The sequence below is a fragment of the Haliotis asinina genome, chromosome 12 (genome assembly GCF_037392515.1).
Source record: "Haliotis asinina isolate JCU_RB_2024 chromosome 12, JCU_Hal_asi_v2, whole genome shotgun sequence".
NCBI classification, from domain to species: Eukaryota; Metazoa; Mollusca; class Gastropoda; order Lepetellida; family Haliotidae; genus Haliotis; species Haliotis asinina.
This window is the reverse complement of record NC_090291.1, coordinates 34378251-34395128: the sequence shown is the minus strand read 5'-3', so window position 1 is coordinate 34395128 and position 16878 is coordinate 34378251. Positions and strand designations below refer to the sequence as shown.

The 16878-nt window shown below is 41.0% G+C and overlaps 1 protein-coding gene across 3 annotated transcripts; it reads right to left on the bottom strand.

Annotated features, from left to right (window-relative positions):
* Positions 1–768: 768 nt before the first annotated feature.
* On the bottom strand, positions 769–12360 carry LOC137258256 (uncharacterized). Of its 3 annotated transcripts, XM_067795864.1 has the most exons (4): positions 9517–9623; positions 7192–7604; positions 4726–5087; positions 769–3498 (listed from the first exon to the last, which is right to left on the bottom strand). In XM_067795864.1, the coding sequence occupies exons 2-4, from the start codon at positions 7586–7588 to the stop codon at positions 3100–3102; spliced, it is 1158 nt and encodes a 385-aa protein (XP_067651965.1). In that variant the 5' UTR covers positions 7589–7604; positions 9517–9623; the 3' UTR covers positions 769–3099. The 3 variants fall into 3 exon arrangements, with proteins under 3 accessions (XP_067651965.1, XP_067651963.1, XP_067651964.1); XM_067795862.1 differs by lacking the exons at positions 769–3498; positions 4726–5087; positions 9517–9623 and adding exons at positions 5677–6353; positions 12221–12360 and having other exon boundaries at positions 7040–7604; XM_067795863.1 differs by lacking the exons at positions 769–3498; positions 4726–5087 and adding an exon at positions 5677–6353 and having other exon boundaries at positions 7040–7604; positions 9517–9696.
* Positions 12361–16878: the final 4518 nt, after the last annotated feature.

Genomic DNA, 16878 nt, shown 5'->3' with positions numbered 1-16878 from the left:
GGGGGGGGTGTCACTCTCTTAATGACAGAGGGAGAGGTGGTCTGAGAGTGAAGCGTGTCAGTCATATTGGCGGGACACTTGTATTATGTTATACATGTATACTTAACCCTACGCTTTTTCTCCAGTAAGAATGTTTTTGTATAGATATTCCTCTTTCAATACTATTAGATGCAGGTCCCAGCTTTAATGCATTTTTATTACGTCAGTTATCTCAGCTAATTGTAGAGGACTTGCAGACAAATCTAAAAGAAAAGAATTAATGAACATAAACCGGAAAAAAACACTCAATCATATGTCTGCAAGATATTCATATTGATGAATCTACTTGCAATATCATGAGAAACGAATGGGGTTTACAATCCATAATTGCACCTTTTAAATCTAATTCCATAGGAGTGGCCATTCTCTTTAACAACGATATTGATCTTAAAATACATAAGACTTTAATAGATAAAAATGGAAATTATAGAATAGCTGATTTAACAATAGAGGATAAAAGACTAACGCTAACTAATCTCTATGGTCCTAATATCGATGACAGTATTTCTTACACTAATCTGTTTAAAAATACATGTATTCTTAATTTTGAGAATGATTCTCTGATAACAGTTTGAGACTGGACTTTGGTTATTGATCCAACAATTGATCTTGTGAATTATAAACATCTAAACAACCCGAAATCAAGAAATACTGTTTTAGAATTTATCAAATCTTATTGATGTTTGGAGCAATATGAATGATAAATATAGAAAATACAAGACAACAAGCCAGGCTTGATTTCTTTATTGTATCAGAGGATATATTTGATATAAGTCTAAATTCAGACATTTTGCCAGGCTATAAAAGTGATCACTCAACAATTACATTAACCTTTTCAAACACTTCAGGCCAGGAACGAGGACACGGATATTGGAAGTTTAACACTTCATTGCTGTTAAATCCTGTGTATGGAAACTTTGTCAGATCTATTTTAACTGACACAGTTCAGGAATATGCAACAGAATAATAACACTGACAATGTTATACTTACTATTTCTAACTCTTTATTTCTGGAAACGTTATTAATGAAAATTCGAGGAAAGACTATATCTTTTTCATCCTGCTTGAAAAAAGCAAAAGTAAAAACTATAGGACAGTTAGAATTTAAAATAAAACAGTTTGAAGATACCATAAGAAAAACTTTTCAAAACATAGATGAAGAACTTTTGGGTGAACTGTCGAAATATAAGAAAGAAATGGAAGAAATTATAAATCAGGAAATGAAAGGAATACAAATCCGAAACCGAATTCTTTGGTATGAAGAAGGAGAAAAACCTTCAAAATATTTATGTCACCTGGAAAATAGAACGTTCACCCAAAAATCAATTAACAAGTTAGTAACTAATGATAATAGTAAAATTACTGACAGCAAGTCAATACTGAATGAACTAAAACTATTTTACAAAAATATATATGCCTCTCACAAACATTATGAGGATGAAAACTGTTTAAACGATATTACTACTCCAATTTAGAACCAAACGCAGAGGGACTACCTTGAAAGAGTTATCAGATTAGATGAAATTAGTAATACTGTGTACAGAATGAAGAATAATAAAAGCCCAGGGATTAACGGTTTTCCTATTGATTTCTTTAAATGTTTTTGGAAAGAATTAAAAACATGGATCTATAGATTCATTAAAGATGTATAAGCCAAGTATGAAATGTCTGCCAATTAAGAGGTGTTATTACCTGTATTCCAAAACCCCATTAAGATAGAACATTACTGAAGAACTGGAGACCAATCACTTTACTTAATGCTATTTACAAAATTATCAGCTCCTGTATAGCACACAGATTATAATCTACTCTAGACGAACTCATTCACTCTAACCAAACTGGTTTTATACCAGGGAGGACAATTAGTGAAAATACAAGATTATTATACAATATTATGTTTGCTAATCCTTATTGATTTTGAAAAAGCGTTTGATTCTATTTCAAAAGATTTTATGAATCTAGTCATCCATACATTCGAATTTGGCCCCAAACTGGTAGGATGGATAAATACATTAACGTATGAAACGACATCCTGTGTCATCTAACATGGTAACCTATCTGGGGGGTTTGCAGATGAAAGGGGCTGTAGACAAGGAGACCCTTTATCTCCATATCTTTTCCTCTTTGTAGCTGAAATTCTTGGTTGCATGATAAGACACAATGAAAACATCTAAGGTATAGTTATTAAAGATAATGAATATAAACTGAATCAATATGCCGATGATAATGAATTATTTCTGAATGGGACTGAAGAGAGTTTGTACTCTGCAATAGACATAGTTAATACATTTTACAAAATGTCAGGTTTGAAAATTAATTTGGATAAATCAAAAGCGGTATGGATTGGATCAAAAGCTAAATCTAATGATATGATATATAATGATCTAAAAGTTGAATGGTTAGTTGGTGAATTTGATGTACTAGGTATCAAATTTACACCAGATCTTGAAGAAAGTTGATAGTAGCATATGCTGTTTCTGCAAGGATCTAACTGAGAGTGTTTTCAATGTATGCTGGGAATGCCAAGTGACACAAACCTTTTAGAGAAAATTACAAATTTGGCTCAACAATTCATTCCCTCATCAATTTCACTTTTACAAAACATATGGTTTGGTTTGGTACTCTACACCAAAATACATTACTAAACCACATCATCATTGCAGCCAAAAGACATATGTAGTATTAGGAATAGACATCTTAGCATAACTTCATTTATAAAAACCCTAAAAGAAATCTTCTTTGTCGAGAAATATATATGCCAAAAAAATAAACAGATGGAACATTTCAATCATAAAAAAATATTTAAAAAACTATAGAGTTAAGACAGGTCGTAACGTTAAGAATGGTTTATGGATCGTGAGCCTGGTTGTAATGTTATGCACGGAATAGCAAAGACGTTGAGATACAAGCAATTTGTAAACTATGGGATTGAGCAGTTTGTAAACTGTACATACAAAATCTGGGAATTCTTAACAACAATTATAAAGGTTCAGCTCCTTAACAGGGGGTGAAGACTACTGAACCTGATTTTTTAGTTCATTTTTGTGTGTGTTAACATATTTATCTTCCAACAGTTGATTGCATTAAATGTTTTAGCGCATCCCTTGGTTTCCTCCGTTGCAATTTTGATAGACACTGTTGGTACGACAGGATTTTGTAGCCTTCCCTGCAGGTTCGACGGTGAGGGTCGTCATCAATGTGTTTGAGCCACGCGACTCGGGCGTGCTGCCGTACCAAATCTTTTGGTAAACTTTTCAGATATTTGCCGATGTCTTGAGTGTTTCCACCAGTAAATATGCTACGAATGTTCGATAACATTGGTGTCTTCTTTGGATTACCAACATAAATTATCTCCTCCTTCCACAGAATTGTGAACACACCATGTTCTGTTGCGCTGAGGTGTCTTTTAAGCTGAGAATAGGCGATACCTTCACTCTCAAATAACTGTTTGCAGCGTTTCTGAAATGAATATGTGAAATTTAAGGCGTCTAAGAGACTAACTGTCCGGATGAACTATGTACGCACGTGTCTTTCAAGACTTGAAATGTGACATCCCCATTCTCAAACAACGGTCTCCAGAAGATGACAATAACCCAAGTCCTAACATATATTAAAAAACAAATCATCTAGCACTTACTTTAAGCAGGGAGACCCGGTAGATTATCAAGTGGTGCCTTGTTTGCTCGGAAATCAAGAAGAAACAAAAGACAAAATTCCGCAAACAGCAAGAGGCACCACTTTGGGATCTGTCCCACGCCTCCCTTTTGAGATTTTTTCCATGGAAATCATAACAAATATATATACATGCCAAAAACCTGTAAAAGCAAACTAGGTACCACAGTGGGTTCTGTTTGATATTTCTACCATTTTTGTTGAAAACTTATTGCACGGTATTCGAGTTGTACTCCGGGAAAGAAGTCCAGAACTTTGGAATCTGTCTTGTATATATTGCAAATTGCAAATTGATATTGAATGCTTTTCGATTTGTGCTCCGGAAACGAAACCGAACCCTCCCTTTTCAGCAGTCCAGATCGTTTCCGTGGAAACCGAGAAAAATAAAATCATGACAAAAAAACCCGTAGATAGCCAAAGGCACCACATCAGTTTCTGTTTGATGAATCTACCAATTGTGGTTAAAATATATAGAACAGTTTTAATCCGGAAACGAAGTCCACACCTCTGTTTAGAGACTGAGTACAGAAAGTTTCCATGGAATTCCAGAAAGATATAAATTGCAAAAATCTGTTAAGAGCTCAAGGCACCACTTTTGGTTCTTTTTGATAGTTTACTATCTTTTGTGGAAAAAAATATGGAACGGGTTTCGAGTTGTGCTCCGGCAACAAAGTGATTACGGGCAGACACATTCCAAGCAAATAACAAGCTTACTTTGAACAATTTCTATAATAACGAAGGACAAGTGTCACCCCTTGTTTCATAATTTCATAACTCTGTTAAATTAGCAATTACGACGGGACGTTTCATCTATGGTAATAAAGTAGTTGTCATAAAACTCATCCTTCTGTTGATGGTAGTCAAGACTGATTTAATACCTGCATTACTATATATCCCGAAGTGTTCTTGACACTAGAAGCGATCTATTCGCGTGGAGGGACCAGGTTAGGTTTGGGTCTGGATAACTTCCATATACTTTCTAAAAGCTAAAAAGTACCTAAGTTGAAATTGTACCTGGCTTACTGGTCGCGATTGACCTCGGTGTGTGGTTGAGTTATTTGGGGACTCGTATCGCCTAGAAGGACCAGGCCGGCCTCGGTCAGTTGTCAAGCCACCCGGTCTTCTGGATGGACCCGGTGTTGGTCCGCCATTACTCTGTCCCGGAGATCCTGCCTCCTCCTCCCCAGGCTCTGTCTTGATGATGCGTTCCGGTCGAGGTTCTACCCTCTCATGTTGTCCCGCCGGACACCCGCAATAAGTACAGTTGTGTCGGTGGACAGGTTGGGAATACTCTAGGCAGTCCTCGGGACAGTCCTTACACCTACCCCGAACAACTCCGCGCTTGTCTTTGTTTGTGTCTATGCACACTGCCATGTCTAGGAAATGAAAAACGAAACGAAATTAGGTCGACAATTTGCTCGCAAGGTGAAACAAAACTAAAAATACAGGGCGAAAAAGACTGTTGTTGAGCTAAGGACGACAATAATAACAAAGGCTAATACGTGTTATCACGGACTGATAATACGTGTTGATAACGGACTGTGACCAGCTGCGCCATCTTGCCGGAGTGAGATAGAAGACAGCGTTTAACTGATCCATTTAACTACCATGACGAACTCACTATTATCGTCTTGTATAACAATCACATACCTTACATTTTGTAAGTGTGTAGGGCCGGCGGGGTAGCCTAGCGGTTAACGCGTTCGCTCGTTTCGCCGAAGATCCGGGTTCGTTTCCCCACGTAGGTAAAATGTGTAAAGTCCATTGCTGGCGTCCCCCGCCGTGATATTGCTGGACAATTGCTAAAACCAAGCTCAAAAACTCGTGTATGTGTGCGTGCGTGTGTGCGTGCGTGCGTGCGTGCGCACACTCACTTATTCACTCTGACTTTAAGTGACAGTAAGCGTGATGATACCTTTTCTGATGTCATGGCAAATATATTACCCCAATATAACGAACACAATCTTGCTTTTAAAGACATATTTATTCAACCAAATCGATTAATATGATTTAGCAGGCACATGTCATCGTATCCCGATTGCGTAGAGCGATGCTCGAGCTGTTGATCATTGGATTGTGTGGTCCAGATTACTGACCGCCGCCATATAACTGGATTACTGGTGAGTGCGGTGTTAAGAATCAAAGAAATCTTTTCCTCCCCACAAAATATGAGTCGGCTATTCAACCTTTAAGTCCTCTTGAAGAATCCCTAACTCTTCGACAACTAAAGGTGTAATAATTTCCCGATTATATGGGTCAGGTGTAACCCGTGAACCCTCTCGCTTTGGTCGTGAGGTGTAGGAATGGCCCTGCATGTTATACTGGGGCTTTTTCCCTTCCATTCTTTCAAAGCACTTAAGATAGCTGCACTTGCAGTCATGTTTGATTTCACTACCAAGCCAGAATACTGTTATAAATTTATCTTTGTACTCTTCGTCTAAGGTGGTAAGATAAGCCCCAATGTTTTGCTTTTCCATTCCTCTGAAGTGCCTCCGCAATGCTCTTCTGATTGATGCACTTTCAGCATTGCCCACGTAGATTGTCCGTCCATTTTCTGCAATTTTGTATGAGCCACAAAGACGTTCCGGTGGTTCAGTTCCGTAGGCAAGATGGCTCATTCTGAGACGCCAGCAGGATGGTTTCTACAAACAAGGCGAACAATGTGTCAGTGAATGATGCGTGATCAGGTGGCCAGGGGTCCCGTTCCAGTAACCGATCTTTGCCCTTCGTCTGCTGGACTATGCAAAGGGACACTCGTGACTCGTGTCTCGCACTTTTCTATCTCTCGCACGAAAGAGTCACGGCATTTGCGCTGATCGGATGATAAGATCGGTACCGACTACGATCGGCCTAGGATCGGTTTGTGGAATGGGCGTATCTTTTAGCTAAGACAATTGAAAGAATGGCGTAACTTGCTCAGACTGATCTTAGTTAAGATTGGATAGTGGAACTGCACCCAGACCGATGTCTTATTTGGTGTTAATTTGTAATTAAAGACATATTCATTAGTCTCCTTATGAGGTTCTTAAAAAAAGGTACCTCCAAAACAAATTCTAATTAGTAACGTGACTAAACAATCTAATGACAGCCTGGGCTTAGAATAACGAAATTCCCCAAATTTCCAGCAATTTATTGAGCTTTCACATGAGTGAGTTTAGTTTTACGCCGCTTTTAGCAATATTCCAGCAGTATCACGGCGGTGGCACCAGACATGGGCTTCACACACTGTACCCATGTAGGGAATCGAACCCGGTTCTTCGGCATGACGAGCGAATGCCTTAACCACTAGGCTATCCCACCGGCCTTTTATCAAAGACGCAGTACATACCGGTCCATTGTAAGGTGCTGTAGCAACGAATACATCGGATGCCTTCATCGGTGTCCTCGGCAAGGACTTTCTGGACTTAGAGACTGGACTGGACTCCTCTCTTTCTGGAACCGCACCTATTGATCTTTGAGCTGCTATGGGGGGCGTATTACCTTCACTGTGTCCAGCATCTTCGTCCTTTCTTGTGACTGATGATATTTGTTTTGAGATGATTGAAACTTTATCTTGGGGCTTGACAAAATGTCCCTGCGTCCGGACATAGGGTTCACGAACTTGTCTCGTTTCTTCAAAACATATGTCAGGGGCTCCTTGTTTAAACGTCTCCCCCGAGTGCATTTGGCTAACGTCAATCGTGGCACCATCCATCGTGTTCTGAACAGATAATGAATGGGTTTTTCTGGTTGGTGTCGATGTAGTTGTTTGGGGTTTGTATTTGACGAGGTGGACGTCTACGTCGTGGTTGCAGTGGTAACATTTCTGCCCGTCGAGCGGTTTCACGTACTCTCCACAGCCGCAGTTCCTACATTCGCCTCGCCCAATGAACGACATCGTCGACGAAGAGTGTCTACAAGAGAAAAGCCAAAATGACCTATTGCTGGCAGTCTTATATATCCATTGGAAACAGTCAGGCACAACACATACGAACGATGAAATTTCACTGTAAAAACAAATAAACAGAAATACTACTGATAATTCTACCACTACCACTACCACTACCACTACCACTACCACTACCACTCGTGGCGGCGGCTCGCTCGTCGTGCCGAATACCTGGGTACGATTCCCCTCACAATATGTCAGTCCATTTCTGGTGTCCTCGCTGTGCTGTTGCTAGAATACTGCTGAAACCAGCATATACTCACGTATTCCTTCCTACTACCCAGTAGGGTTTACAAAAACACAAAACAAACAAACAAAAACAATAAATTATATAAATATAAAGTCAATAGTTACCTGGAAAAACCTCTATCCAATTCTATTCGTCTTCTTAGGGGGAGTGGATAAAAAATGAACGTCAATTCAACGAATTAAAAAATTTTTCACTCCTGCCACTTCACTAACTTTTCTTTTGTCTTTTGGTCACACCTAACGGACAAGAGCCGCCAGAAAGTAGACCTTTACATCAGGGTCGGGGTTTTCTAGATGTATGTGATTCAACTTTATGTCACGGGGGTAGACCAGTGGTTTGCTAGTCACGCCGATGGTCCGGTTTGATTCTCTATATGGGAACAATGTGTGGAGTGCATTTCTGGTGTTCCCGCGACCGGATATTGCTGGAATATTGAAACGCGGCGTAAAACCGTACTCTTTCACTTTAACATCATTGTTGACTTCATGATTAATGAGTGAGTGAGTGAGTGATCCTCGGGTATTTTGTTGGTGGTGGGGGTGGTGATGGTGGTTTGGATTTTTTATTTAAACATATCTTATGAAGAGAACACTGCTTTTTGCGGTTGTTACAAGAGGGTAAGACGATGGTCAGGTGCGTTTAGTTTTACGTCGCTTTTAGCACTATTCCACCAATATCACGGTTAAGGAATGGGCTTCACACATTGGATCCATGTCGGCTATCGAAACCGGATCTTCAGTGTGAACGTTTTTACCACAAGGCTACCCCACCGCTCCTATCGGCGCAGAACTGACTGGTTGATGCAGGTCATATTCTAATTGCGTTTAACGATGCACAATTTGTCAATCACATGATTGACTATATCTGACTACTTATACAGACCAGCAATGAAAAAAAACAACGAAATCCCTACAAAAAGAAACAAAACAAAAATTAGGAGCACCGATCTGTTTTGAATATATAGAAACAGGCTTTTGTGGTTGAATTGAGAAGTGGTATTACTTTAATCCAAATCAGAGTAACCTCCCCTGCGTTGACATGCATTCCAAGAGCGGAGTCAGGACCTAGATTTTGAAAAAGATGGGTTGTCAATTTGCAGGGACATGGCTCAACGTCAAACTGTTTCACCTCCCTCTTGTTCTCCCTACCCTCTTCCACCGCATAGGCGGATCCAGAGTTGGGAGCGACCCTTCCCTCCAACGCCATCCTCCCCTCTCCCTCCTTTTATTACTATTAAATGACCATTGAAACTCACGTGAAAACTGGTGAAAATGCAGCGTGCACATACCCCTTTCTCAAGAGTGTGCAGACCCGACCACCCCCCAACCCTTCCCCTCAAAAAGCTATATCCGCCCCTGCTCTGCAACCAGGTTGTTGACGACAAGCGACAACAGCGTACAGGATACACAAAGTGCAACACGCCCTATTTATGTGGAACACGAGAGACTGTGTTGTGTATATCAGTCTGGATGCACTGACGTTTCGACACTTAGCACAGCAGCCCGGAACTAAGGTTGTGTTGAGTAAGGTGTGGTCAGAACCAATGTACATTGAACACACTTCCTACCTGGACAAACATGGAATCCACATGCCATACATAATACAACAGTGACTAAACATGTCCTACCTGCGAAGGAGTCTACAGTACAGCAGTGGTCTATAACACTGCGTTTGGTTCTCCTGACTGTGCGATTGAGGCTCTGGCCCAAATATAAGCGTCAGTGTTTCTGAAATATACTTTTACTTTCGTTTCATGAAATACCTCCATATTGCGTGCAGGACACCCACATCGGTTTTGAGGGGAGGTAAGTGGACAATAACAGTTTCTCTGTGATACAAGGGACGTGGACACGATACCGTCGTATGATTATGAAAAAAAGGAAAGATACTGCAGGTCAAATAACTGTGTTTTGTGCGGTTTTTTGTTTGTGGAGAGATCTGTGTCAGTGACCTCAATATTTTGAAAGTCCCTTCGATCCCTAAATAGTAGCCGTTGTTTGATTGGTTAGATCTATTTAACCGTCTCACGTTTGATTAGACGGCCATGGGTCACTCAAAGGTTACTCGACGCGACCTTCTACTGGTCAGGTTATCTGAAGCGACCTTCTGCTAGGTTTTGTTAGACTCAGCGATGGAGTGTAACAAAATACACTGAGACTAAGTTAACTTAGACTGGACAACAGCGTTGCATCGTCTGTACATGGAGTGGATGAGACGGTTGAAGGCCACAAGAACTTGCGATGAGACTCGGTGATGCGCTTGAGAGAGTTCAGCTGCAGTTGTCGGCCTTGGTCGCATATCATTGAGCCTCCTCTGAATCTCGTCTCACAAATGTTCTATCAGGTTTAAGTCTAGACTGAAGGCAGGCCACTGAAGAGTTTGTATGCCGTGTTGACGGAGAACGTCCCAGGTTGTTCTGGCAGTACTGGGACGCGCATTGTCCTGCTGGAAGACGTGGTTTCCATGACGACCAAAATGTGGTGCGATGAACGGTCTCAGCGCTTGATCAATGTAGCGGGAAGATGCTACACCATTTCCTCTACCCAGGACCAAATGTTTGTAACAACATAGGGCCTAGACTGAGAGCAATAGCACCCCAAACCATTATGCTAGGACCTCCCCACGAGTCTCTCCCCCACGCGTCGTTGGCACACTCTCACTCCGTCATCAGCCGTCTAGACGCAATACCGGTTTTCGTTAGAGACGACTACAGTTCGCCGCTCCGAGTGACGCCAAGTCGGATGATGTGTGGCCCACTGAAGACAAGCACGACGATGTCGAACAGTGAGAATCGGACCCCGGTAAGACCTACGACATCTGACTTTTCTCTGCCTCAGACGCCTCCGCACTGTATCGGCGCTGATTGGTCTCTAGTGATTGCCAATGGTTTGTCCACGCAGTTTCCCTAGCCCGAGCGAAACGATTTTGCAGATTTTGCCTCAACCTTGTCAGCGGCCTTCCACTGCGAGGACTGTCTTCTGTGTTTCCAGTGGCTTGGATTCGTTGCTGCAGGCGGTATATTGTTCGAACATGAACAGAAAAATGATTTGTAACTTGTGTTGCAGTCAGGCTAGCATTCAATCTTCCTAAAGCTTGGTCCCTCTGTTCCCATACTAATCGCGGCATGTCGCAACTGTCGGACAGTGAATGGTTCGGTTCATGTTCGGTTGCTCTTCTTTTAGGGATGACACCCCGGGATGCATGAAAGACGCACAGAAACTTCGTCCCAACCCTACCATAGTAACTACGTTTTGACGACATGGCTCTTTTTGGTTTCAAATAAAGAATCTGAAACCGAATTTTCTTGAACATTTGCTACAAACCAGATCTAGCTAACATAAAAAGTGGGAAAATATATATCAAGGTGAAACACATCGGGCACTGTTTTTGGTAGGGTTACGTTTCTTTCACGGTTCAGGATATATAGGTAGAGGCCTTCGCGGTTGGCTGACTACGTACTTCAAAACAGAGTAACCTCCCCTGCGTTGACATGTAAAGGCGTCAGAACATAGACTTTGAAAAAGATGAGTTGTGGACACAAAGCCACGTGAAAAAGACCAACATGATCATGTGTCATGTTAACACACGTGGCTGTATTTCTAGTTACAAAATAAACAAAACAAACATATATGTTTACGCTACTAACGCACACTGTCAAAGTGTATTTAAATGGGTATCAAGTTTTATAAGCAAGTGTACTAAAACACATAATGGTTGACTGCACGCACGCACAGTGTGGACCCGCCTCTGGCATTAGGCACAATCGTTTTTAGGACTAAAATAATGGACCAGTTAGTCCACGTCAGTTTGCAGGGACAGAGCTCTACATAAAACTGTTTCACTTCCATTCTGTGCTGCCTACCCTCTCCGCATACATATAGGCGATCAAGAGTTGGGTGCGCACCCCCTACCCCAACCCCACCCTCCTTTTATTATTATTAAATGATCATTGAAACACTCGTGAAAACGGGTGAAAATGACGTGTGCATATACCCCTTTCTCAAGGGTGGACACACCACCCCAACCCTCTTCTCAAAATTCTGTATCCACCCATGCTCTGCGACCACTTTGTTGACGACAAGCGACAACAGCGTATAGCCAGGAAACAGATAGAGCAACATGCCCTTCCTGTGTGGAACATGAGAATGGTCTGCTGAGCTATGTGCAGTGCAGCAGTGCAGCAGTGCAGCAGTGCAGCATAACCCGGAACTAAGCGGATTGTGTTGAGTAAGGTGTGGTCAGAACCAATGTACATTGAACACACTTCCCACCTGGACAAACATGGAATCCACATGCCTTACTTATTACAACATTGACTAAACATGTCCTACCTGCGAAGGAGTCTACATGTCAGTACAACAGCGGTCTGTAACACTGCGTTTGGTTCTCCTGACTGTGCGATTGACGCTTTGACCCAAATATAAGCGTCAGTGTTTCTGAAATATACTTTTACTTTCGCTTCATGAAATATCTCGATGATGCGCTGAACACCCACATCGGCTTTGAGGGGAGGTAAGTGGGCAATGACAGTTACCCCGTGATAGAGTTTTGCTTGGTCTGCTGACGAAGACAGACGTGTTTATCTCGCTCTCTGGGTCAGTGGTCTTGTGTGGATTGTTCTCGCTGAGATTTACAGTGGTTAGTTGGGGGTGTTCTTTGAACTATACCATAAGCATAGTTGGTGAAACTTGCTTTGGTAATTAATTTAGTAATTATATTTTGTAACTGCCTTTAGTTGTAAGTTTGTGCTCGTGAACCTCACTTTCGTGTTTCGGTTGGCTGAGCACGCTCGGCTTTGTGCGTGCGTGTGGCACGTTTGGCTCGTGCAGACCCTACTTCGAGGATTAGGATTGTCGACAACAGTGATAGCGTTTGTTTCGCAGATAGGACGATGAATTCAGATTCTGATGGGGAATTTACAGCCGACTGGTCGGCTCCTGATGATTTTGAGGAAACTTCCACTCATGCTGAATTCGCTGAGAAATATAATGCTATGTTGGCTAAACGTCCGAAACGAAAACATGATGACGATGTTCAGACAAAATGTAGTTTTAATGAACATAATTTGAAACCCATTGTTATTTTTTCCTCGGTTGACCCTAGTGTCAGTTTGAAATCCGTCAGTCCCGTTGCACTAGCTAAGGACATTCAAAAACATGTTGGTGATATCCATAGCCTGAAGAGGTTGGATAAGGGTGACATTGTGTTACACTGCAGATCGGCTGATCAGTCCAAAATGGCTCTCTCTTTAACGAGAATTTGTGGTAAACAGATCAAAGCTTATGTCCCCAAAAGTCTGCGAGAAACAAAAGGTGTCATTTACAATATCGATCTGGATATTTCTGAAGATGAAATAGTTGAGCAGCTGAAACCCTTTAAAGTTACTGATGCTAAACGTTTGACCAGAGGTAAGGAAAAAGAGCAGACATTATCAGTTCTGTTAACTTTTGCAAGTACTACACTCCCTGAGCATGTATACATGTACTATCAGTCCTTCAAGGTAAGAGCATATGTCCCACCAGCCCTCAGGTGTTATAAATGCCAGCGTTTCGGCCATACATCGACCAATTGTAAAAGTACAGTTCAGGTTTGTGCTCGTTGCAGTGGGGATCATGCCTATGATGCCTGTCCCTCTAAAGATACCTTGAAATGTTCAAATTGCGGAGGAAAACACAGCGCTGCCTATAGAGGTTGTAGTAAATACAAGGAAGCGGTTGAAATCCAACGTGTAAAAGTTGAGAACAAAGTTTCTTATAAAGAAGCTGTACAAATGGTCAAAGAGAACAACACTACTATGCCTGTGTCATTTGCAAATGTTGTCAAACGTCGTCCTAATAAACAGCCAGTTGTTTCATCTTCTCAGCAAGTTGCAACAAGTCTACCTTCAGTGAAGGTCACTCAGGGTTCGAACAGAGCAAATAAATGCTCCTGTCAGTGTTCTATCAATGGTGATAGGTCGTTGGATCATTTGCAGTCTACACATCTATCTGGCGACCGCAGCACATCCCGAGCTGAATATTCAACTGAAAATCTTGTTGCATTCCTGCTAGAGGTTATCACAGTCAGCTTTGGTGCTACAAACCGTGATGACCAAATATATCGAATTATGTCCGCTGCAAAGTCTCATCTCCACATTGACATATCTCAAGATATCTTCCGTTCTTTTTCCACTGATAAATCATGATGGATAGCGCCATCTTACTATTAACTATTCTGCAGTGGAATGCACAGAGTTTAGTAGCACACGGTCCTCATCTTAAAACGTTTCTTGGAAAACTAGAATTCAAACCGGATGTACTATGCATTCAAGAAACCTTTCTCTGGCCTGAGTGTCAGTTCAAAATTAATGGCTATGTTTGCATGCGAAAAGACCGCATTGAATATGACCCTAAGACTAGAAATCCCAAACGTGGCGGTTGTGCTATTTTTGTTAAATCGGATTTAACATATAATAGCCATACCTTGCCGAAACTTAATTTTGAGGCAAATGCTGTGGAAATTGTCTCAGAAGAGAAGCAATTCCTAACCATTGTTAATATATACAGCAATGGTACGCCATCTGTAGATGATTATAAAATGCTGACAAATTCTGTAGCTACGCCAGTTTTGATATGTGGTGATTTTAATAGTCACAATGTACTGTGGGGAAGCAGGCATACAAATCATGCTGGTCAAGTTGTAGAAAATCTTTTGGATGACACAGGTTTGATAGTGCTAAACTCTGGCGAAATGACCCGTATAAATACTAGTAACTTTACTTTCTCAGCATTGGATCTTACCCTTGTTTCGCCTATATTATCACACAAATGTCAGTGGGGTGTTTATCAAAATGACAGTCTGGGGAGTGATCATTTTCCAGTTTTCACTGAAATATCATTTAAACCTCTTCGAACACCTGGACTAGGAATTTCTAGATGGAGATTTAAATCTGCAGATTGGCATGAATTTGTTGAACATTGTTCAAATGAAATAACGTGTGATTTGCTTACAGACGACATTGAAAGGTCAAATTACAATCTAACTTTCTCTTTGACTAAAATCTCAGAAAGAGCTATTGGGAAAACTTCTGGAAAGCCAAATACTCGAAATACTCAGTATTGGTGGAATAAGGATTGTGACAAAGCTGATAAAGCTCGACAAAAGGCCTATAACCGACTTCGCAGGACATCCTTACCGGTTGATTTAGAAGACTTTCGCAAAAAACGGGCTGAATTCCAGCGTCTTGTACGCTCTTTAAAACGCAACAGTTGGCGTTCCTATATATCTACAATAAACAGGCATACTTCCTTGTCTTCTATTTGGGCCAAAGTAAAAAGGATTAGTGGGAACCACAATAGATCCGCTATTCCTGTTTTGGATCAAAGTGCTATTTCCCGTGAAGAGAAAGCCAATCTTTTAGCAGATCAGTTTGAGGCTGTTAGCAGCTATGAAAACTTTTCTACTCAATTTAAAAAGGAAGTCACATATTTAGAGAATGAGATTATCCCTAAAATTTCAGTTTCTTTATTACAACCTTTTCCTGAATATGATTTATACTTCCATCTGGGAGAATTAAAATCTGCAATATCAAAAGGTAAGAATACATCTCCTGGTGCGGATGAATTGTGCTACGAACACTTTAAACATATGCCCGATTCATCTTTAGAAGTCATACTAAATATCATAAATCAAAGCTGGATATCTGGAAAGTTACCCAGGAGCTGGAGACATGCTGTTGTTATCCCTGTTCCTAAACCTGGTAAAGATCCATCTCGCCCTGTTTCATACAGACCAATAGCCTTAACGTCTAATTTGTGTAAAATCATGGAAAGGATGGTCACAAATCGTCTGAGTTTCTACTTAGAATCAAATGAATTATTAGCGAGGCTACAGTGTGGGTTTAGGAAAACTCGTTCATGCACAGATCACCTAGTTCGACTACAAAATGAAGCGCAGAAAGCATTAGGAAACCAAGAGTATATGCTGTGTGTACTTTTAGACATTGAAAAGGCGTATGATATGTTATGGAGAAATGGCCTTTTATTTAAACTGCAAAGTTTAGGGGTAAAGGGGCGTATGCTACAGTGGATAAAGTCCTTCCTAACTGATCGAACCATACAAGTTCGTATTGGGCAACACGTGTCTGACGTGCGAATTATTGTAAATGGCACTCCACAGGGCAGTGTTATAAGCCCTTTGCTCTTTAATATCATGATCAATGATTTCTTTTCTGAACTTCCGTTAAATATTGACGCATCACAATTTGCAGATGATGGTGCTTGTTGGAGACGTTTTGGAAACATTGAGTTTGTTCACAAATCTATTCAATTGGCTCTAAATTCTATCGATCTTTGGTGTTCAAAGTGGGGGTTCAAGGTATCCACTTCTAAATCAGTTGCTATGTTCTTCACAAGACGTAAACTTCCCCCAAATCTGAAGCTACACATTGGTGGTCAGGACATAAAATTTGTTTCAGAATTTAAATTCTTGGGTGTAATCTTTGATCAAAAACTCACATGGTCCAGCCACATCGATTACATTTCATCAAAATGCACTAAAGCTCTCAATTTACTGAAGAGCGTGTCTTCCACAAAGTGGGGTGCTGATAAATCGTCCTTGCTTCTTTTGTACAAAGCACTCATTTTGTCTAGATTAGAATACGGTTGTCAAGTTTTCATGAATGCTGCAAAATGTCATTTGGTTAAACTTGATCGTGTTCAAGCTAAAGCTCTTCGGATATGCACTGGTGCCTTTCCTACTACACCAGTTTCTGCCTTGCAGGTGGAATGCTCAGAACCTCCTTTGCAATACCATCGTCTTAAAGTGGCCCTTAAGTACTATTTATCTTTAAAAGCGTCATCTAGGTATCAACCAGCAACTGATATTTTGTGTGATTGTGTGGAATATGTCATGTGTGATTGGAATCATGGAAAACCACCATTTGGATTACTCGTTCAACAATTTGCATCACAGTACGAGTTGAACAATCTTCAGCTGAATGCTGCGCAAT

Coding starts and splice junctions, on each gene's coding strand:
- LOC137258256 (XM_067795864.1), bottom strand. CDS start 7,588: ATGTCGTTCATTGGGCGAGGCGAATGTAGGAACTGCGGCTGTGGAGAG. Junction 5,088..7,191: donor AGATGCTGGACACAGTGAAG/GTAATACGCCCC, acceptor TTCATTTCCTAG/ACATGGCAGTGTGCATAGAC. Junction 3,499..4,725: donor AATCGCGACCAGTAAGCCAG/GTACAATTTCAA, acceptor TATTCATTTCAG/AAACGCTGCAAACAGTTATT.